This window comes from Acipenser ruthenus, chromosome 1 (assembly GCF_902713425.1).
Source record: "Acipenser ruthenus chromosome 1, fAciRut3.2 maternal haplotype, whole genome shotgun sequence".
NCBI classification, from domain to species: Eukaryota; Metazoa; Chordata; class Actinopteri; order Acipenseriformes; family Acipenseridae; genus Acipenser; species Acipenser ruthenus.
The window spans coordinates 70,975,502-70,999,796 of NC_081189.1; the positions used below are offsets into that span (position 1 = coordinate 70,975,502).

Sequence of the window (24,295 nt, forward strand, 5' to 3'; positions counted from 1 at the left end):
ATCAAGCATTTCCTTTTCAATTCACTGACTGACCCAACATCTTCATAGATTTTCCCAATTGTTTGCCATCATGAGCACAGCATGAATTTTGGCAATAACACAGAAAACCAAACTGCGTAAAGACAGAGATAAATGTTTCTAGTTGAAACCTTTTCATTTGAATAGTTTCTATCAACATTTCTGTATCCTTAATAGCACTGTATTATGTACTTTACAAAATGTTCTTCAATAGCTTTTCATACAGGTAAACAGTCAGTAGGAAAGCAACAGTAAAAAAAAAAAAAAAAAAAAAAAATTTGCTAAGAACTTCAAATGTACTCCATCATATTCGCTCTACAGTAATTTAGGTAGTATTTTTCTGTTGTCAGCTGGGACTTTTTTTATTTTTATTTTTAGAAATGGTCTTTGATGCAGTGTAGTGCATGTAGTGTAGATCAAAGAACTGGGAGTTTGGGGATTCTGTTTTGAAAGATGCATTTCAGGTAACACACTGCATGACCCTGCAGAAATCAACTTTACATATGCCTCAATTTAGAAATTTGATTATGCATGTAAATAGGCTTGATACATGTAGGTGCAATTAAATTATTTCTCCTAATTCACTCAGTGGTATAGTACTGCTCTGTGTTATTTGAAACTTGAAAGATTTTGTTTTTCCCTGCTCTACACTTGGTGCAGTTGTGGGCACACTGCCCCCTGGTGGTAAGAATCAAAGTCAAATCCAGTAGACACTGCCAGTGCAGACATCCTCCCTCGGCCTATGGCTGTCAACTTCATGGGCAACAGCGACAGCAGATAACACGAAGATGGTCCTTGTGCACTATTCAGATTGAACATACTCCTGACAGTGCCAGAATAGAAGAAAATAAATAAATAAAAGCAAACAAGGGTGGAAAGAAATGGTTATTTTTATTGGCAAAAATGCTTTTAAAATTAAATAGAACTGTGTGAAAGACCTAGGACAGTTTGAAATGGACCACCACTACTGCGAAGCAATAGGCGTCTAAACTTGAATTTTTCTGCACTTCTCTTGTCGGGAGAAGGACCCTGGAATAAAGACTCACAGAAGCAGGCTGAATTAATTACTGGCATCCCACAGGGAGCAGGATGTAGTTATTCATTAAGTGTTAAAATATCCATTTACTTTCTCTTCAGTTCATTCATTATTTGAAGACATACAGTTTATACAGAGAGGGGGAGCAGTACTGTAGTAGTTTGTGTGTACAGTACGTGTGTGTGTGTGTGTGTGTGTTGGGGGGTGTCAAATGCCCTCCTTTAAATACCTCCCATACAGGCCATGGTATCTTCAATGTCAACAAATCTAATGCAAGCATGGCTTCTCGTCTCGCTGGAAAGAGGACACCAGTTGTAAATACACCATCCAAGATCCCCGCTATGGTGCCGCACCGTTTGTAATTGCAAAGCTGCTCTAAAAATGTCCCCCGTCGCTTCCAGCCACAATGCTGTGTTGAGTAGGCAATTGTGCTGGGGAAGGATCTGTCTCTACCAACTGCCACTAACTCATTCATTAGAGACGGTGCTGAATGGATGTATCCAGTTTTCTTGCACCAAGTAAATCAGGGATTGCACAGTGAAGATCTTTCAATGAAGTTTTATTGGTCTTGTGGGTAGAAAAGAAGGTCAGAGAGCTTGGGATATCCTTTGTTTAAAATCGCAGCACTAATTATGTGTCTCACACACACAGCTGCGTGCGCTTCTGATGTGTTTAATCTCAGTGGGACTAAATAAAACGAAAATAGAAAATAAAAATCACTGGATTTGATTGGAGTCTAAAATCAGGACCCCTGCCTATAACATCTGGGATCTCTGCTGGGCTGTTCTACCACAAACAAAACATTTAAATCAGACAACATGCAAACTAGAACCACAGCAATTTGCTGGGTCATTACAACAGCTCATAACAACAACAGTCTGCTTTTCTGCTATACACATCGTTTACTGGATTTACCCATATAGAACTGAACCTGCTCTAAATGGCGACACTTTCTGTGACCCCAGAAAGGGGCAGTGTTAAAAAAATACCTGTACAAGATCACCACCATGAGACTAAGAGTGTAACGTAAGAACCCAGTCTGAATACGTGTTGGCGTAGCGTGCTACAGTATTGCTGTACAGCTCAAGCTTGAGGTCTATCACAGCTCATTTAATGGTCCTGATGACTTTCCAAACTGCAGCCTAGCCAATACTGTGTACTTTATTTTCGTACATCTGTCTCCTCCTTTAAGGACACAGCTGTTTACAATATGAATCAAAACATTCTCTGTCCCTCGAACTGTAGCCATACACGAGCATACCTGTAGTATGAAATTGTATCAATAAGGATTAATGTAGTTAATAATGCAACCATTTCTGTATACATTTTTTAGTTCTGAATTATGGCTCAGAGTTACAGTATGTACAGCAAATAGTTGGTAGAAGCACAGTATTTGGTGTGAATAATTTGAAATTAGATCATGCAATATAGGTATTAAAGTACTGTACTGCAATATTTTGTAATTAAGATTTTTCTATAAAACTTTTAAAACAAAGGAAAGCAGGTGTTTTGATACCAGTGAGTAAATATGTATAACCAAATGCTTCATGAAACTGCTCTTGTCCCTCAGTAAAAAAACAAGAGTGATTGGACTTCAACTCAGACAACATGGTTGCACTGTCCATGCTAATGTAAAAACTATTCTTATGATGGTTAGCCTTTGATCTTCTAAAGGTGTACAGTAATCTGTTGTGTATCCGTCTGCCACATATCCACCCTAACCACTTATCCGCCATGATCAAGCTCTTCAGCAATGCTAGTTTATTATTGAACAGAGAACATTAGTTTAGAGACTGTAGATCCCACCAAAGTTTTCGTACACTGTGTTGTATGTGCTCCGTGCGCTGCCATTGCTGGTAGTGTCACGTGAGCTGTCCAGTGTGTTGATATGTAAACAAATCCTGTTCGCCTGCGAGGCATATCAACTTCAACCTCCGTCTGTGAATACAGTAATTGTTACAGCTGTGTATAGTGGTATTTAAAACAGGATTTATTTATCCACCCTTACTCTAGTCCCATCACAGTCTTACTGTATTACGGATTACTGTACCTTATTATGTATTGTAGAAAATAAGCTATCCTCCCCTCAAATACTAAGCCTGCTCTCTGTGTGAACATTAATAACTGCAGAAATCAATTTAAAACAAACGTCATTACAATAAGATGATTAAATGATTCACTGCACAGTTGAATTTTCACAGATCTTTCTCACATATCAGATGTTAATGAAACTAATTTATTAATTTCAACACAGAAGGCGAATTAATTTTGAAGTTGTGCTTAATCTTCACTATGGAGATTTATGACTAATTAACAATTCGCTGCCAGCGACTAGTAGTCGTGTTGTCACCTTTAAGGGAGGGGCCCTGTTCATAAATCATTTCAACACAAGACAGTCAGACATGAAAAAGCAGGCTGCTAGGTTTTTTTAAATTTTTTTTATATAAAATTATGTGTGTTTGGCTTTGTTGCTTGAGATACAGCTCCCCAGGCAACAAATAACTACATGTTTTAGGGGAGGGTATGTATTGGTCATCAACAGGTAGGCCAATTACAAGCTACTGTAGCATGGTAATCCTGGTGAAATAAACTTGAAACCCACAATTCCATGGCTTCCACTTTCCTGAAAATAAAGACAATTTATCAAAACGATTTACCCTTCTGTAATCTGGTGTCACAGCTCGATGACTGAAATTGACAGGATTGCTGCATGTACCAAGGAAGCAGTAGCAATTTTTAATCTGGAACTTGGCATTTGAAATACCTGCACAGTCCGTATTAAAAGTATAAAAAACAAGCAACGAGGCAAAAGATTAAGCAATAGATCAGATAATGTTGCTAGTTTCACAGTAAATGGTGAATGTATAATACCTTAGTTTTCACTACTTAAGCTTAACTGAATCTATCATTAGGAAAAGCAAACAAACAACTATTGTAGGGATGTAGAGTACATTGCTAATACATTGAATTATTACAGCATTTGGCAATCACTACTTACATAATTTACATACTGTAGATGGACAAATATGCCGAGGGTGTAACTGCAAGGACCAGTAAAAGTTTACTAGAAATATTTTGTACACTGTGCAGAAGAATGTGCCGTCCGTCCGTCCCCCCTAGGATTGTATATTCAACTGTTACCTTGTTTACCTGTTCCTAACTATCATTTTATTACCACGTGTTTTTGTATCTTCCTCTGTCATGTCAACATAGGTTGCACTGCTTGTGGCACGGTTACAAGCAGGGAGTTCCTGAAAACAAGCCACAGGAATTATCTAGACAGAATATCAGACTTACTGTGAGATCATTACCAACAATATGCCTTGAGAGAGAGAGAGAGAGAGAGAGAGAGAGAGAGAGAGAGAGAGAGAGAGAGAGAGAGAGAGAGAGAGAGAGAGAGAGAGAGAGAGAGAGAGAGAGAGAGAGAGAGAGAGAGAGAGAGAGAGAGAGAGAGAGAGAGAGAGAGAGCTGCAGCTTTGCTTTTAAATCTTAACTTGTGCATCTCTAAAGTCAACATGTGACTGCAAACTACTAATATCCCCGAAACTCTTCATTCATATGCCAAAACATATAGCATAGTATTTATCTGCCTGCATCTCTTTCATCATGGCATACACTATGGAATTTTCCAGGACAAGTGGCAACGCAAGAACAATAACCTTGACAGTAGTTTAAAAAGGATGAGTCAGTTCCTAAGCTTGACTGACTAAAAGGAATTTATGAAATGACAAGACACTGTAAAAGATGCTAGCTGCAAATGAAACAGTCACTGCTAAGATGCAGTAAGTTGTCACCTATTGTAATAACCATTTAAAAAAAAAAATAATAATAATGGTTTTCACAGGTCATCATAACCTGTTGAAAAAGAAGTGCAGTTTGAATAGAAATGCACTTCGATTGCATTCCTATTTATTCCGTCCATTCAATTTAAAGTGATGCCTAATCAGAGTAAATCACGGTGGGGAGAGAAGGCTGGAGCTGACAACGCTTGCAGGGATTTCATTTGGAAACATTACAGGCTGATTACAGCGAGTTCCACTGCCTGCACTCAGATTTATTCACCGCTGTGCCACTGAAAGATGCAAGGCTACAGCCTTCTTGTACCAAATGACACACAGCACAATATCACGTTTGCCAAGTCAACTGCCACCGGAGATGAGGTGTTGCTTTTCTGAGGTACCCTGAAAGTAATATTGATACTGCAAACCTTTTCACCCCATTGGAAGGAGGTTTCAGACACTGCTGAGGAAAAACCTATAAAAACATCATCATGACAACTACAGATCAGCCAGCAATTACCATTCATGATCTCCCTATAAAAGCACCTCGCAAAGGCAGCTTACTAACCAGCAACTGAAAACTGCTGTCAAATGTGTGCAAGGAAAATATGCCAGGCTGTTAAATGGCTCATCAAGTTTGGTTTGTAACTATCAAGTTTGGTATGTAACTGAGTTTACAAAATGATAAATAAATTATTTACGGTATGTGTAGGAAACACAGTACTGCGCAAGGTTAACACAGAATTGATCTCTTGGTAGGTGTTTCTTGCGAACAGAGCAAACTCCACATCTGAAGCATCTGATGAGATTAAGGTCATGGCATTCGTTTTACAACCTGTGAGAAAAACAGAAGTTACAGTACGTTTCGATTTTAATGGAGTCAGCTTTATTTAAAATCAGAAGCCAGTGCCGTGCTTGGACCTGAGCACAAGGGAATTGGGACGTTGAGACAACTGGAGCATTCAAGCCGAATCATATGATAAGACGGTAAAATAGAGTCTGCATGACTTTTGCAGTAAGCTAACTTCACCTTTTAAGTCCCAGGTTAACACACTTCACAGGTTGTTCCAGGGATCAGTGCGTTTACCTCACGTCACTTCTAGACTATTTAAGTGTACATAATTGATGAACAGAAAAAGCGACCGGACTACTTACATCTAGCTGAGTCACGACACTACATTCCCGTCTGTCGTTTTACATAAAAAAACTACGATTAGAATTGGTCCTCAACCAACAGGCATGTACCAGCATTTAAAGTTCAGATAAGTGAATTAAGCTTTAGCATCCGTTTAGAATGACAAGAAATAAGAGGGGCCTCCACTGAGCATTACTCATAGCAAAAGCATTAGAGTTTGTCCACAGGAGATAGTTAATCTTTATATGTTATTTCTGAGCAAAAAATAACAGCAAAACCATTTCATATCTGCATGACACTGAATTGAGCGAGACCCCTGCTGGCTTATAAATGGGTATGTACGCGCCTGAAAGGCCAAACAGCATCACAACTTGAAAGATTCTTAATCAAGCGAAATAATACAATTAGGCTTTGTTCTGGTATCATTTATCATGAATAAGAATCCGATTATATCACAGTTGTCATGACTTTCACGGAACCTGTGAATCTGGCTATTTGTTTCCACTCAGCGTGAAAATAGGAAGTTAGCAGTACACATCTGTAGCAGGGCTGGGGCTATGCTTCTAAGGAGGGGGCTTCTGCAATTGTTTATTGTAAATACGAGTGTTGTGATTGTGTAAATAAAAACGGGATTGGTTTTAATGGGGAACCTGACGCTCTGTGTTTCCCAGCCTGCCTGCTTGTGTGTGTTTACCAGCTGCAAGCTCCTAATCAGCAGGTGTGCGTGGTGCAGCGGAGCAGCAGGAATAAAAGGGCAGATTACACAGATCAAGGCTGCTGTAATCCAGAGGGGTCAGGGCGCTGCTGCTGCTGAACGACTGGGTTCAGGAAACAAAGTGGCCACCTCGAACGGCTATTATGTGTATATTCCGAGGTTGGAGTTTGTTCCGGGAGAAGGAAGCTGCTATGAACCAACGATTGTGTGTATATCCGAGGTTGGAGTTGGGTGAACTGCCTGAGGGACAGGGAGTTAGTTTAGGGATAGTAGATCCCACCCAGTATATATGTATATGTATGTATATATAGAGATATATATATATATATATATATATATACAGACGTGCTCAAATTTGTTGGTACCCTTACAGCTCATTGAAATAATGCTTCATTCCTCCTGAAAAGTGATGAAAGTAAAAGCTATTTTATCATGTATACTTGCATGCCTTTGGTATGTCATAGAATAAAGCAAAGAAGCTGTGAAAAGAGATGAATTATTCTACAAAGATATTCTAAAATGGCCTGGACACATTTGTTGGTACCCCTTAGAAAAGATAATAAATAATTGGATTATAGTGATATTTCAAACTAATTAGTTTCTTTAATTAATATCACACATGTCTCCACTCTTGTAATCAGTCATTCAGCCTATTTAAATGGAGAAAAGTAGTCACTGTGCTGTTTGGTACCATTGTGTGCACCACACTGAACATGGACCAGAGAAAGCAAAGGAGAGAGTTGTCTGAGGAGATCAGAAAGAAAATAATAGACAAGCATGGTAAAGGTAAAGGCTACAAGACCATCTCCAAGCAGCTTGATGTTCCTGTGACAACAGTTGCAAATATTATTAAGAAGTTTAAGGTCCATGGAACTGTAGCCAACCTCCCTGGGCACGGCCGCAAGAGGAAAATCGACCCCAGATTGAACAGAAGGATAGTGCGAATGGTAGAAAAAGAACCAAGGATAACTGCCATAGAGATACAAGCTGAACTCCAAGTTGAAGGTACGTCAGTTTCTTATCGCACCATCCGTCGCTTTTTGAGTGAAAGTGGGCTCCATGGAAGAAGACCCAGGAGGACTCCACTTTTGAAAGAAAAACATAAAAAAGCCAGACTGGAATTTGCTAAAATGCATATTGACAAGCCACAATCCTTCTGGGAGAATGTCCTTTGGACAGGTGAGTCAAAACTGGAGCTTTTTGGCAAGTCACATCAGCTCTATGTTCACAGACGAAAAAATGAAGCTTTTAAAGAAAAGAACACCATACCTACAGTGAAACATGGAGGAGGCTCGGTTATGTTTTGGGGCTGCTTTGCTGCGCATGGCACAGGGTGCCTTGAATCTGTGCAGGGCACAATGAAATCTCAAGACTATCAAGGCATTCTGGAGCGAAACGTACTGCCCAGTGTCAGAAAGCTCTGTCTCAGTCGCAGGTCATGGGTCCTCCAACAGGATAATGACCCAAAACACACAGCTAAAAGCACCCAAGAATGGATAAGAACAAAACATTGGACTATTCTGAAGTGGCCTTCTAGGAGTCCTGATCTGAGTCCTATCGAACATCTATGGAAAGAGCTGAAACTTGCAGTCTGGAGAATGCACCCATCAAACCTGAGACAGCTGGAGCAGTTCGCACAGGAAGAGTGGGCCAAACTACCTGTTACCAGGTGCAGAAGTCTCATTGAGAGCTACAGAAAACGTTTGATTGCAGTGATTGCCTCTAAAGGTTGTGCAACAAAATATTAGGTTAGCGGTCACATTATTTTTGTCCATGCCATTTTCATTTGTTTTCTTATTTACAATATTATGTTGAATAAAAAAACAAAAGCAAAGTCTGATTTCTATTAAATATGGAATAAACAATGGCGGATGCGAATTACTTTTGTCAGTTTCAAATTATTTCAGAGAAAATTGTGCATTCTTTGTTTTTTGTGGAGGGGTACCAACAAATTTGAGCACGTCTGTATATATACAGTGCCTTGCAAAAGTATTCAGACCCCTAACCAATTCTCTCATATTACTGAATTATAAATGGTACATTGAAATTTCATTCTGTTTGATATTTTATTTCAAAACACTGAAACTCAAAATCAATTATTGTAAGGTGACATTGGTTTTATGTTGGGAAATATTTTTAAGAAAAATAAAAAACTGAAATATCTTGCTTGCATAAGTATTCAACCCCCGTGCTGTGGAAGCTCCCAGTTTACACCAATGAAAGAAATTGCCCTAACAATGACACAATTACCTTACCATTGGCCTCCACCTGTAAACCATTAAAGTTGCTGTCACATTTTCTGGATAAAAACCCCACTGTTGAAGGATCATTGGCCAGGCTGTGAATCTGAAGGAAAATGAAGACCAAAGAGCATTCTACAGAAGTTAGAGGTAAAGTAATACAAATGCATAGATTAGGGAAAGGGTACAAAATAATATCCAAGTGTTTGGATATCCCAGTGAGCCCAGTTGGATCAATAATCAGGAAGTAGAAGCTGCATCACACCACCCAGGCACTGCCAAGAAAAGGCTGTAGCAAGAAAGAAGCCGTTACTCAAAAAGTACCATCTGAAAGCACGTCTGGAGTTTGCCAGAAAGCATGAGAGTGACCCAGCTGCGATGTGGGAAAAGGTTTTGTGGTCAGATGAGACCAAGATAGAGCTTTTTGGCCAAACTCAAAGAGCTATGCGTGGCGCAAACCTAACACTGCCCATGCCTCAAGACACACCATCCCTATACTGAAGTATGGTGGTGGCAGCATCATGCTGTGGGGATGCTTCTCATCAGCAGGGACTGGGCATCTTGTTAAAATTGAAGGAAGAATGGATGGAGCAAAATACAGGGAAATACTGCAAGAGAACCTGCTTCAGTCCGCTAAAAAACTGAAGCTTGGGAGGAAATTCACCTTTCAGCAGGACAATGATCCCAAACACAAGGCCAAAGCAACATTGGAGTGGCTCAAGAACAAAAAGGTGAATGTCCTACAGTGGCCCAGTCAAAGTCCTGATCTCAATCCCATTGAGAATCTGTGGCACTATTTGAAAATTGCAGTCCACAAGCGTCGTCCAACCAACCTGAACAACCTGGAGCAAATCTGCCAAGAAGAATGGGCCAAAATCACTCCGACACTGTGTGCAAAACTGGTACAGACTTACCCCAAAAGACTTAAAGCTGTTAAAGCTGTTAAAGGTGGCTCTACCAAATATTAATGTGTGGGGGTTGAATACTTCTGCAAGCAAGATATTTCAGTTTTTTATTTTTCTTAAAAATATTTCCCAACATAAAACCAATGTCACCTTACAATAATAGATTTTGAGTTTCAGTGTTTTAAAATAAAATATCAAACAGAACAAAATTTCAAATGTACCATTTGTAATTCAGTAATATGAGAGAATTGGTCAGGGGTCTGAATACTTTTGCAAGGCACTGTGTGTATGTGTATATATATATATATATATATATTATATATATATATATATTATATATATTATATATATATATATATATATATATATATATATATATATATATATATATATATATATATATATATATATATATATATATATACACACACACATACATACACACATACATACAGTACTGTGCAAAAGTTTTAGGCAGGTGTGAAAAAATGCTGTAAAGTAAGAATGCTTTCAAAAATAGGCATGTTAATAGATTATATATCAATTTAATCAATTTTAGTAAATATCAATTTACTAAATGCAAGTGAGTGAACAGAAGAAAAATCTAAATCAAATCCATATTTGGTGTGACCACCCTTTGCCTTCAAAACAGCATCAATTCTTCTAGATACACTTGCACAAAGTCAGGGATTTTGTAGGCATATAGTCAGGTGTATGATTAAACAATTATACCAAACAGGTGCTAATGATCATCAATTCAATATGTAGGTTGAAACACAATCATTAACTGAAACAGAAACAGCTGTGTAGGAGGAATAAAACTGGGTAAGGAACAGCCAAACTCAGCTAACAAGGTGAGGTTGCTGAAGACAGTTTACTGTCAAAAGTCATACACCATGGCAAGACTGAGCACAGCAACAAGACACAAGGTAGTTCTACTGCATCAGCAAGGTCTCTCCCAGGCAGAAATTTCAAGGCAGACAGGGGTTTCCAGATGTGCTGTCCAAGCTCTTTTGAAGAAGGGCTGGAGAGCGGTACAAGAATGAGTGTCTGCAGGCAACAGTGAAGCATGGTGGAGGTTCCTTGCAAGTTTGGGGCTGCATTTCTGCAAATGGAGTTGGGGATTTGGTCAGAATTAATGGTCTCCTCAATGCTGAGAAGTACAGGCAGATACTTATCCATCATGCAATACCATCAGGGAGGCATCTGATTGGCCCCAAATTTATTCTGCAGCATGACAACGACCCCAAACATACAGCGAAAGTCATTAAGAACTATCTTCAGCGTAAAGAAGAACAAGGAGTCCTGGAAGTGATGGTATGGCCCCCATAGAGCCCTGATCTCAACACCGAGTCTGTCAGGGATTACATAAAGAGAGAGAAGCAACTGAGGCTGCCTAAATCCACAGAAGAACTGTGGTTAGTTCTCCAAGATGTTTGGGCCAACCTACCTGCCGAGTTCCTTCAAAAACTGTGTGCAAGTGTACCTAGAAGAATTGATGCTGTTTTGAAGGCAAAGGGTGGTCACACCAAATATTGATTTGATGTAGATTTTTCTTCTGTTCACTCACTTTGCATTTTGTTAATTGATAAATATAAACTATTAACATGTCTATTTTTGAAAGCATTCTTACTTTACAGCATTTTTTCACACCTGCGTAAAACTTTTGCACAGTACTGTGTGTGTATGTGTATATATATATATATATATATATATATATATATATATATATATATATATATATATATATATATATATATATATAAATTTGTTTTTATTTAATTTTATTGTTAAGGTTAAAATAATACCAAGTGAGCAGGAAGAGAAAAATATGAAGCAATTTCTAAATTAAACTAAAGACATAAGATAAGAAGCAGTATTAATTGGTAGTAAATTTGAATAGAAAAAAGGTAAGCCATGAGCTATGTTTTGTTTTCTATTTTTTCATGTATTCCATTTTTTCTTTTGCATTTTATACAACCCCCCGCCCCCACACAAAAAACACAAAATGAAAACTAGACCAATTTTAAGTTTCTAAAAATATTTATGGAACCAACCAGTCCTTACATTTATTTATAGTCTTCCAAGATTCTGAGTACATTTGCTTTCCCTTGACGCAGTTTGTTGCATTTTCTGTAAACATGAATGCAATTTCTACAGTAAGTTGTATTATTTTTTGTTTTTTAATATTTTTTCAATTCTGTTAACTGTTGCTCGATTCAAATAAATACAAACAATAAATAATGTATTGGCATTTACTTGAACAACATAGCTTGAAAGTAAAAGTCCAGTAGATAAATAGCAAGTAATAGGTACACTACCAGTCAAAAGTTTTAGAACACCTCAATTTTTCCAGTTTCTATTGAAATTTACGCAGTTTAATGTCTCAATGTACTCTGAAATTAAAGCATAGAACAAATAAACAATTGGAGATAAAAAATAAATCATGGAATCGTTTTGTTTAACAAAATTTAATCTAAATTTTTGACTCATCAAAGTAGCCACCTTTTGCAGATATAACAGCCGAACACACTCGTGGCATTCTTTCTACAATGGAAAGCAAATATTGTTCGGAAAGTTCTTCCCAACACTGTTGCAGAAGTTCCCACAAATGTGTTGCACTTGTAGGTTGCTTTGCTTTCACCCTTCTGTCCAGTTCATCCCAAACCAGCTCGATGGGGTTTAAGTCTGGAGACTGTGCTGGCCATTTCATGATTTGAAGCCTACCGTCTTGTTCTTTTCTTCTAAGGTAGTTCTGACATAGCCTGGAGGTATGTTTTGGGTCATTATCTTGCTGTAGGATGAACCCCTGACCAACTAGGCGTATACCCGAAGGTATTGCATGGCACTGCAAAATGCTGTGGTAGCAGTTTTGGTTCAGGGTGCCACTCACTCGGTGCAAGTCGCCGACTCTGGATCCAGCAAAAGAGCCCCAGACCATCACGATTCCTCCTCCATGTTTGACAGTTGGTGTCACACACTGAGGAACCATCTTTCGCCTACTCGACGGTGTACAAAAACCCTGCGTGATGAACCGAAGATTTCAAATTTTGATTCATCGGTCCATAAGACCTTCTTCCAGTCTTCAGTAGTCCACTGGCGGTGCTTCATGGCCCAGGCATGCCTCTTTTTCTTATTTTGCCATCTTAGCAATGGCTTTCTTACTGCCACTCGACCTGTCAAACCTGCAGCTCGAAGTCTTCTCTTCACAGTTGAAACTGAGACTTGCTTACTTCGACTAGTGTTAAGCTGTGCTTGAAGCTGTTGTCCTGTGAGCCGCCTATCACGCAAGCTGTTGACTCTCAGAAACTTGTCTTCTGATTCTGTTGTGGCTTTGGGTCTGCCAGACCTCTTCCTGTCGGAGTTTCCTCCAGTTTAAGTGCCTTTTGATGGTGTAGGAAACTGTACTCACTGACACCTTGGCTTTCTTTGCAATTTCTCTAAAGGAAAGACCTACACTTTTAAGGGTTATAATGGTCTGTCTGTCTTCCTTTGTTAGTTGCCTTTTTCTTGCCATTATGAGAGCAATATACTACTTCCTGCAGTACAATACTGTCCAAATAATGCTTAAGAGGGTGTAGTAACACAGTCTCTTCCAACACTGCTTTTATACAGACAGAGGGTTTGTAAGTAATTAACAAAAGTTGGGACACCTGTAGGAATTGTTAGCATCAACTTTCAAGGCTTAATTTACTTCCATTGCTGCAGAACAGCTGTAAGTTGTTAACCCATTACTTGTTCCCTGAAAAAGGCCTTTTTGTATAACTCTGAAATGTACATTATTTTTCAGTTTTTGGTAACCTAAACTTTTTTTTTTAACCTCTGGCAGTTTAACGCTTACCTTTGTACCATTTCAGGTTATTCACTGGACTTGAACTGCTTAAATTTCAATAGAAACTGGAAAAATGGGGGTGTTCTAAAACTTTTGACCGGTAGTGTATATGAAATGGAAAAACATGGACATTACTTATCAAATGGAAAAGAGTAAAGAGTAATGTTGAAACAGAAAATCAATCACTTTGGTGTACAAATTACATTTATATACAACAAATGGTTTTGGATATTTCTTATTTATTCTATTAATAACGATTAGCACAAACAACATAAGCCTTCCCACTTCTTTAGGAGATTAGCATGAGCTACTATAGGAGATCTGGAGCAGCTTCCTTTTTTGGCTGGTGGTTGCAGTCTGCCACAAAACACTAAAACACAGCTTACTAGCTTTAATCTGTATTAAATTAAAGTACGACCACTTACTGTAGCAATCACATTAATGTTTATGTAGGACCCTGGAAACATTAATACACACACACACATACATATATATCTTATTTCTGTTTTTACCGCAGGCTCATATTGGAGAAGCAGTGCCCAAATTGCTCCCTGGATCTTGTGACATAATACTGCAAAGCATTCCTTGCATCTGAAGCATCTGCCTAAGCTGCAGGAAATGACTCTCCTTCGAGCAACCTCTGAACATGCACTGAGCAGTGCCAACAGGACCACACAGGGAGAGGCTTCAGGTTTTATCTAAAGATTAAACAAACCATGCAGACAGCCGTATCAGTTACAGCAGTCTATTCAAGGGCTGCCTCGGAGTGTGAAGACCCAATTAGAAATATGTATATTGGTTGAAGGGGAGGAAATTGGACACAGTTTAAAAGAATAAGAGGGAAAGTTCTATATTGGGTCCCAGCCAGATAATGAAAAGAAAGTGCCAATGTTGAACACACAAACACAGAGCCAAAGTCATTCAAAGGCACTCACAATCAATACTCAGGATTAATTCAACTTTAAACGGTGGCTGATGGTGTGTAAGGCACTGCTGCATGCTGTATTAGTTAGTTAGGTGCGATCGATTGACAGACAAACATCACTTTTTAGCTGTAATGGTACGGTAGTATTTCCTTTTCAGGATTTAGATTTGTGGCAGCTTTGAAACCTTTAGCAGAAAATCACAGATTAGATTTATTAACACACTGTATAAAAAAACTTCTGATGACAGCATTAGATGAAAAGTTTATCTACTTGACTTTCATTTGATCACCAACTGATTTAAGTTACAGATGAGAGACATTGCAGTGTTCACATCTGCTGAAGGTAAAATCAGTCCTGTCAGTGTGGATAGCTCAGTGCGGTACATAAATACGTTCCTCTAGTGAACAGTAGGGGGTGGTGTTCTACCAAAACTTTGCATATCAATTTGCATTGACAGCATGCATGTTTATTTAGAAACGATTAATCCATGGTATAATCAATCTAGATGCAGCATCTCATTTCCATTCAACCATGATGCAAAAAGGGGGTACCCTGTACTGCAGATTACAGACCGAGCATGAATTTAAATTTAGAAATTTAGGATCTCCTGCCTGTTTGTGACTGTTTGGTTAAAATGTATTAAGTATGACTGTTGAACGATTTACATGTATTGAATGTTAATCAGTTTAAAAGACTCACAACTTCAATGTCCATCAGCTCATTTCTAAGTGTCAAAGCAAAAATGTCGACCGTTCAAAGTGGAACGACCCAGCAACTGGGGATTTTTGAAACAGCTCTGGTGCTCGGCCACTTCGTTTAAAAAGAAAACCAGCTTAACAGCCACCCTTGCTGTTTGCGTCCTACTCAGGAACAAAATTCGCTAAGAATAGCTTTCGGCAGATGCCTTTCTGTTTTTATTTTGAGTCCAAGGGCAACTGAGTCCTGCCCATCCCTGGAGGAATCTTGCCCTCATGCGCAGAAAAAAAAAATCAGCTGTTCAATCGCTCAACTCACATTCATTAATGGAAATAAAAATTGTGAGTCGGCGTACAACGCTAGTCTTGTAACGGGAGACAACGACAGACATTTGAGAGGAGAGTCTGCCATATTCTTTAGAAAAATACAAAAACTGACCCCAACTTTTTTTTTTGTTGGCTGTGAACGCAAAGGCCAGGAAAGATGGCCGATCAGGAAAAAATATGTAAAAATGCAATGATTTCTGTCAGCTGCTCAGCTGTATTGTGGGAGATAAGAAATCTTCTGATGCAGGTTTATTAACAGAAGAGTATTGGAACAGGAGTACAGATGTCAGTATTTTCAAAACTGTCCAGTGTGGCACAGACCAGCTTCCCTCATTCTACTTTATAGCCGACTTCGTAATTGTTCAAAACTCATGCATCAGTGCTGGGACAAAGCTGGGGTTTTCACATTTCAAAGCATGTTTGATTATTTGAAAGAATATAAGCCAGGGGGAATATGTATAACATTGCACCACATTACAGTAAATAAACCTGTCAGTAAAAAAAAAAAAAAAAACACATGATACCCCCTCAAAATGACCATGTAAGCAAAGGAAACAAACCCTCTTCCATAGAGTGAATGTATTTGATTTATTGCAGATTTCATTTATGCATTTGTTTACATGATATCTTTCTGGCACACTCATTTATAAATTATGTTATACCAAAAACTGACACAATCGACCCTTGTTGGTTAGCTGATAAATCTATGCGGACTACTCCTATATAAAAAAAAATGTCAATAAATAAATAATTCACTTATAGCAGGAAAGGCCCACTGAGAATAAAGTCTTACCTCCAATGTATGTCTCCCAGGACCAGCAGCAGTAAAATTACAAAGATTTTAAAAAATATTCATATTAAACTAAATGAAATTAATAAATGATATCCAGTCACATAATAAAAAGGTTACAGTATGTATATTGGAGAGGGGGAAGCGAGTAATAGTTTTTAAAAAGAGTAGATTAATAAACATCGCTGCTGTAACTGAACACCGTTTATCAAATGGGAAGGATACCACAATGTTGGAGCGGCGTGGGAAAGAGCATCACTATCAAGTTGTTGCTGAGCAATTTTCTGTTATGAACGGATTTCTACTGCTTTTCTGTTTAGATCCACAACCACTGTTTCCTTAATGAATGCTTACGGGTACGTACTCCCTATTAAGAATGAATGTTTTTTGCTGTTGCATGAATAGGCCATACTGTATAGTACATTATTAGCTGTTGTTTAGTGCAGACATATGTAGTAGAAATACAAAAAATATATACTTTTAGGGTCTGCACCATGCTAGATTATTTTTATTTTAGACTGGCACTTAGTTTATCATTGACCTAAAGTATGGAATATCAGAAAAAATAAATGAATACTGAACTGCTCTCCAGATTAAAAGCACAATGCAAAGGTGTATCGACCAATTTTATCCAAAGCATTGGCAAATGAGGATAAAGTGCAACGAGAGAAGTTGCTTTCTGAAATGTGATCGAAGGAGACACGTGACTGTGTATTGCAGTCCTCTTGATCTCTAACAAGTTGCTTTCTGTTCCAGCAAAATTGTCAGCAAATATTTAAAAGAAACAAGAATGGCCCGAATCAGTAGTTTTCTATGCCTGCCTGTCGGTATATTGAGCAGAAATGCACAAAAACCATAAATACTGTTGCAATCGTTACAATTAGAAAGTTATTAAATATATCAGGAATAATTATTAATTAAGATCAAGCTCAAAATACAATTTTGTTGCTTCACACAATTGGGTGGAACCTTTAATGTGATCTACAACCTTGATAAAGCAGAACTGCTGTTCACAGGCTCCGGCAGCTAAAAAGCTCTTCCGGACAAGCCAGACAGAACGAACACACGTCCCTGGTCTGTCGTGACCTTTGCATCTGTGCCGCTGTTTACCTAAGGTCTTCTCTGTCGGGTAGGAGTGTGGGAATGCTGAGCTGTGCAGCGTTGTGTACACCGCAACGGTGCATGACACAAGGAGGCTTTCGAAATAAAATAAAATACATTGCGGTATTTAATTATTCCTTATCCAGCAGGCAGCAAAATGTAATTTGCCTGACCAAGCTTGCTGAACTTGCATTTAGGATTACATTCTTGGGGCAGCATTACATTTCAGCTGTCTATAAAGAAACAGTTGTCTTCAGCACTGCAGTCAAAATGTGGAAGTGTTCAGAATGCTGTAGTTTCTTGAAATTAGACCACGGAACAGATCACTTTGGTGTGCCCTCCTTCAGTTTCAAAATTGCTTTTTCCTATAAGCAGCATTTACTCTCTTCATTTTGAATGTCACAGCGATCCACTGCACAACTTCTACTTCATTAAAAAAAAAGAAATAATCTTCTCCCACCCATGTCCCAAAAGCAAATCAAAAGGGAACCGGTACATTAAATTATTTCCTCTTGTTGGGATCAAATTTTATTTTTGTTAGTTAAACCATGAACCGAAACCAATTATAGAAAAAAATATCTCCACCCTTTAAGCTTTCCAAACTTTGGGTTGAAATCCCAGAACCCCCAAATCTAAGCAAACATGTCTCTTGTTTGGCAACACATACAGTACCTTGATATAAATAGCAAGGATCTGTATTAGGTTTCAATTAAAAAGCGTTAAGGAGATGCCGTGTCATTTCAACCATGCTTTCCCAGGCCCAAATGGCAATCCAGCTGTTCTCTTGCTACTTATCAGAAAAGTGGATATTTCATAGCTGTACATTTGAGGGTTCATATTGGTTTCCCATACTATACACACAGAGTTGGACTGCATTCATCTCAGTAGAGTGATCCAGACTAGCCCAGGGTAACAATATGTGATCTTATACTGGCAAATATAGAGTTCATAAAATAAATCGCTGATGATTTTAAATATCATTCTTATTACAATAAACTGAAAAAAAACCCACACAATATGATTATCTTTGTTTTATTAAGAGGAGTTCAGATATTGTAATCCACTTTAAAATTATGATTAATGGTGACAAGATATCAGGAGGACTGTAGGCAAGTTTTTACACAGAGTTATACTAAATCAAATCTGTTGGAAAACATTATTTCTGCAGTCATCATATTTAATGAAGCCATCTTAATAATCTGGTCATGTTTTTAGCGAGCAAGAACAGTGACGTCTACAGTAGTATCTGCTTTCTATTGGGTCAGTTCATTAAGATAACACAGCTTGCCTTTCGGCTTTCTGGTAAACTGAAATGATCATTCAAACAAACAAAAAGAAACTGGAGGAGCTGCGACGCAGAACGAAACTCCTTATAGGGAAATTACACTAAAATGGGAACCAAAGAGCACCTGGACACTTTTCAATTCAATATGGCAAACAAACAGCCTTCTCCACACCAAGAGCAGCATAACAGGTGCGCAGTATTTAAAATGGTGCCGCACTGCACCACAAACCCAACCCTAAATATAAAAGCACAGGTCTTAAGCTTGGATTGTAATTGAGATATTTGTAAGTCTATGAAACATGCACCACCAAGTGTATCTTGTCTTATGCACCCATGTTCCGTGCTCCATTTTTCCTCAAGAAAGAGCGCTAAATGTTTCGTTGCAATAACAATTGCAATGAACAATTTTTGCATAAATCCTACAACACTTGAATCACGCAGCACGTTTCACTTATTTTTCAAATGGAACCATTACACATGTACTAAAAATAGGTGCACCAGTGTAAGTCTTTTTAAGGAGAACACCAGGGGGCTGAATTAGCAAGGAGATGGGGAGTGGCCCTCGGCGCATTTCCTCTGCGAATGCAAGAAATCTCTCAATGGCAGTTTATATACACTGTGTGGTGTTATTCGAGGCTGCATGTCTGAGAGTAAGACCACATGCTACCTTATAATGAATATTTCTTTCTACATGCGTCCTGTCATTTTGTGATTTAAAAAAACAAAAAAAAAACAAAAAAAAAAAACTTGATTAAACTTGTATGTTTTAATACAGTATTTCAAGCAAGTTAAAAGCAAATCATAAAAATGGCCAGGGTATTTAAAAACTAACACTCAGACTTCGTTCAAGTGTTTTCTTACTCAGCCACAGCCTATATTAATCCATTGTCCAGATTAAAATCCTATTGTTTTTATACTGTACCAGCTACCATTTTATCTGCTTCATATACAATATCTGAATAAGTGCATAATTGTTCCGATGACATTTGCTCTTCAACATTTAAATTTAATAAAGAAATAGTCTATTAAAGAGATCCACCCACATTACTGTATAGTATACAATTCTCAGTTAGAAATGGAACAGCATGACCAATTCAAGATAACCTCATACTTACTTTTATTACATATATCCCTTTTATACCAAATGTTAACTTAATTAACCAAGTAATTACTTGGAGAAAAAACTACCACCAAACATAAAACAACTGACCTGCACAGCAACACCTTGTTGGTTTGGGCAGCTAGCTTGCAAACAGAAGGGTTCAGTACTCTGTTGCACTGGTTCAATAACTGTGGTTTTAACACTGGGATAAATTAACTGCTAACAGAAAACTGGTTGCTTAAGCATTTTCTCACCTATAATGCTTCTTTCAAATGTACCAGACAGCATCCAAAATGAAAGAATATAAACTTGAAATGAAAGAAGTTTTGAGAATCATGTTTTATGCTTCTGTAACATTTCTAAACCATGTTGAAAGTTTCTGAAGGGAAAGCACCAAAATACCCCACACTTACAGTGTTCTATCATTCTTTATTAAACCAAGAATACCCTTGAGATACACCAGATGGAGTCTGGCAGCAAATACCCAATAAATAAATCATTCTATATAAAATCATTACCACCACATTTATGCCTATAGTAAAAGAAAATATTTCTTTGAAGTTTCAACGCATGTTAAAAATCCAAGCACACTCACTCACTCACCCTCCCTCCCTCCTCACTCACCCGTCGGTGGTAGAATGGCAACCCCTGGGTGATGATGTTGAAGATCTTGAGCACATTCTGGTGGGGCAACGGCTCCTTGCCCACCTTCGGATCAGCCAGCACCAAGCCCTGGCCCGAGGGAGCTGTCTCCGCCGGTTTAGACATCTTTCGTCGGTAGCTGGCTGACGCGAAGCCGGGGATGAGGCAATGCCGAAGCATCGCCAGGCCTGGTTAATAAACCATTTTCCTAGAGCAAAACTAGGGGCGGCAAGTTTGAGCAAGGATGTGAAAAGGGCAACTAGACCCAAGGCCTGCTGCACTTTTATTCTCCCTCAGCCTCAAACCAACTGGGCTGCCTCGCTTGACAGCTCACTCGGTCTACTCCAAGTTCAGGTTCCAACAAAAAAGCCACAGGCTATAAAAACTACTGCTGTCACTGACATCACAGGCAGCGCCTGCCAATCCCAACAGCTGCCGCCGAGTCTTTCTCCAGGACCTCCCTCAGTCATTTTGGAATCCACAATCCGTTAAGGAATATGCCCCACATGCTGTCACTTTGAATATACACTGTATGTAAATCAATATCATTACCTTTTAAACCATATATTGAATGCATTTAAATGCTCTGTTTTGAATACCACACTGTACACATCCCAACCCATCAATAACACAGAGTCAGTACTACTACTGTGTACCACTAACATACAAAGCCTGTTTTTTGTTTTTGTTTAATATATATATATATACACACAGACGTGCTCAAATTTGTTGGTACCCTTACAGCTTATTGAAATAATGCTTCATTCCTCCTGAAAAGTGATGAAATTAAAAGCTATTTTATCATGTATACTTGCATGCCTTTGGTATGTCATAGAATAAAGCAAAGAAGCTGTGAAAAGAGATGAATTATTGCTTATTCTACAAAGATATTCTAAAATGGCCTGGACACATTTGTTGGTACCCCTTAGAAAAGATAATAAATAATTGGATTATAGCGATATTTCAAACTAATTCATTTCTTTAATTAGTATCACACATGTCTCCAATCTTGTAATCAGTCATTCAGCCTATTTAAATGGAGAAAAGTAGTCACTGTGCTGTTTGGTACCATTGTGTACACCACACTGAACATGGACCAGAGAAAGCAAAGGAGAGAGTTATCTGAGGAGATCAGAAAGAAAATAATAGATGAGCATGGTAAAGGTAAAGGCTACAAGACCATCTCCAAGCAGCTTGATGTTCCTGTGACAACAGTTGCAAATATTATTAAGAGGTTTAAGGTCCATGGAACTGTAGCCAACCTCCCTGGGCGCGGCCGCAAGAGGAAAATTGACCCCAGAGTGAACAGAAGGATAGTGCGAATGGTAGAAAAAGAACCAAGGATAACTGCCAAAGAGATACAAGCTGAACTCCAAGGTGAAGGTACGTCAGTTTCTGATCGCACCATCCGTCGCTTTTTGAGCGAAAGTGGGCTCCATGGAAGAAGACCCAGGAGGACTCCACTTTTGAAAGAAAAACATAAAAAAGCCAGACTGGAATTTGCTAAAATGCGTATTGACAAGCCACAATCCTTCTGGGAGAATGTCCTTTGGACAGATGAGTCAAAACTGGAGCTTTTTGGCAAGTCACATCAGCTCTATGTTCACAGATGAAAAAATGAAGCTTTCAAAGAAAAGAACACCATACCTACACAGTGAAACATGGAGGAGGCTCGGTTATGTTTTGGGGCTGCTTTGCTGCGCCTGGCACAGGGTGCCTGGAATCTGTGCAGGGCACAATGAAATCTCAAGACTATCAAGGCATTCTGGAGCAAAACGTACTGCCCAGTGTCAGAAAGCTCTGTCTCAGTCGCAGGTCATGGGTCCTCCAGCAGGATAACGACCCAAAACACACAGCTAAAAGCACCCAAGAATGGATAAGAACAAAACATTGGACTATTCTGAAGTGGCCTTCTATGAGTCCTGATCTGAATCCTATCGAACATCTATGGAAAGAGCTGAAACTTGCAGTCTGGAGAAGGCACCCATCAAACCTGAGACAGCTGGAGCAGTTCGCACAGGAAGAGTGGGCCAAACTACCTGTTAACAGGTGCAGAAGTCTCATTGAGAGCCACAGAAAACATTTGGTTGCAGTGATTGCCTCTAAAGGTTGTGCAACAAAATATTAGGTTAGCGGTCCCATCATTTTTGTCCATGCCATTTTCATTTGTTTTATTATTTACAATATTATGTTGAATAAAAAATCAAAAGCAAAGTCTGATTTCTATTAAATATGGAATAAACAATGGCGGATGCCAATTACTTTTGTCAGTTTCAAGTTATTTCAGAGAAAATTGTGCATTCTTCGTTTTTTGTGGAGGGGTACCAACAAATTTGAGCACGTCTGTATATATATATATATATATATATATATATATATATATAGTTATTGATAGTAACTGGACTTTGGCCTCAATAAATGTTTTTTCAGCCAGCCTTATTTTATTGTTACTAGTTTTAAACAGACATATTTGGTACTGATACAGCCCATTAAGCTTTTGCTCTACAGTTCACATCACTTTTTCTACAAATAAAACCAGTAATAACTATAAAGTGCACAGAGTAGGGGTCTATACGCCAACATTACAAGTTGTTTCTAGTTCTACAGAAATAGCATATCTGTATTCCTAATAGACAATAGAAGCAGCAGCAAGCATGTCCCCAAGGATTTTTAATTATTGCAAGGTACAGCATTCTGCATATTCGTGTTACTGTTTTCACCACACATTTCTGTGTTGGCTTAGGAAAACCTTATCTGCTCACTGAAGTAAAAAAACTGCTTCTTTTTTGTGTAAGCCTGCAGACACAAATTTGGGCAATAATGCAAACACACTGAGCAGCCTAATTTATAACACCCACATTGCTCATCCTTCTAGCCGTGGACACACGATTTGAATTGAAAGAATAAACGACCAAGCCTCAGTGGCATTCAAATCACCTTGACGGTCCCTTAACCTCTTTTCCACTTGATTTATTCAATGTAATTACGAGCCCAGTCATCCTGTAAAATCTAGGACAACTTGAGAAGTATGACATGAAAACCACGTCGGTGGTGGTGGTGGTGGTGGTGGTGGTGGGGGGGGGGGGGGGGGGGGGGGTTCAGAGGATGTAAAGATCCCTGACTATTTGTTACTGAAATGCATTAAAACAGAAGATGTTGACAGGATCTCTGCATCTCCAGAAATAAAGGGAAACCATATTTCAATTCTGATTAGGTACTGTAGAGATACTATATGCACTGGTATCATTTTAGGCAACATTGTTAAAATATGATAGCCCTCATAATAACTGGTTTGAAGCAAACTGCCACACCTTTGTGCATTCAATTAGTCTTAGAAGTATGCACTTTGTTTTATTGTTAATTACAATTAATTCAGACATGCAAAGAAAAAACCTCAAGAAACCCTTCTATTCATTCCTTGCATGGATGAACACTGCAGGATTTAACCACTTAATTTTTGGACAGTCTTATAAGAACTTATAAGAAGTGTTTTGTTAGTTTTGCTAACTGTCTGTTTGTCTTTGTAGACGGCTAAATATCTGGGAGCTGTCGCTATTCAACAAGCATGAAACCAGGACTGAACAGCACTGTTACTCACTGTTCACTGTTCAAAACACCACTTGCACCCAAAGCACTCACTATTGGAATGGTGATCGTGCAGGTGTTTTAAAGTGTGTATTATTGTATTATTTCGGGACTGAACCCCGTGGTTTTGACTGGCTGTACACATTGTTGTGTATAGTCAGTCGTATTATTTAAAAGCAATA

The 24,295-nt window shown here is 38.6% G+C and overlaps 1 protein-coding gene across 5 annotated transcripts in view; it reads right to left on the reverse strand.

Moving 5' to 3' along the window:
- The window catches only part of fbxw7 (F-box and WD repeat domain containing 7), a 202,894-nt gene that overhangs the window by 47,382 nt on the left and 131,217 nt on the right, over positions 1 to 24,295 (reverse strand). The window contains exon 1 of one of the 5 annotated variants that reach the window (XM_059028835.1): positions 20,511 to 20,854. The exons of the other annotated variants lie outside the window; for them this stretch is intronic. Coding sequence (XP_058884818.1) covers positions 20,511 to 20,708 — 198 coding nt within the window. The 5' untranslated portion in view covers positions 20,709 to 20,854. Of the gene's footprint in view, positions 1 to 20,510; positions 20,855 to 24,295 lie in introns of those variants that run through there. 5 annotated transcript variants of the gene reach the window in all.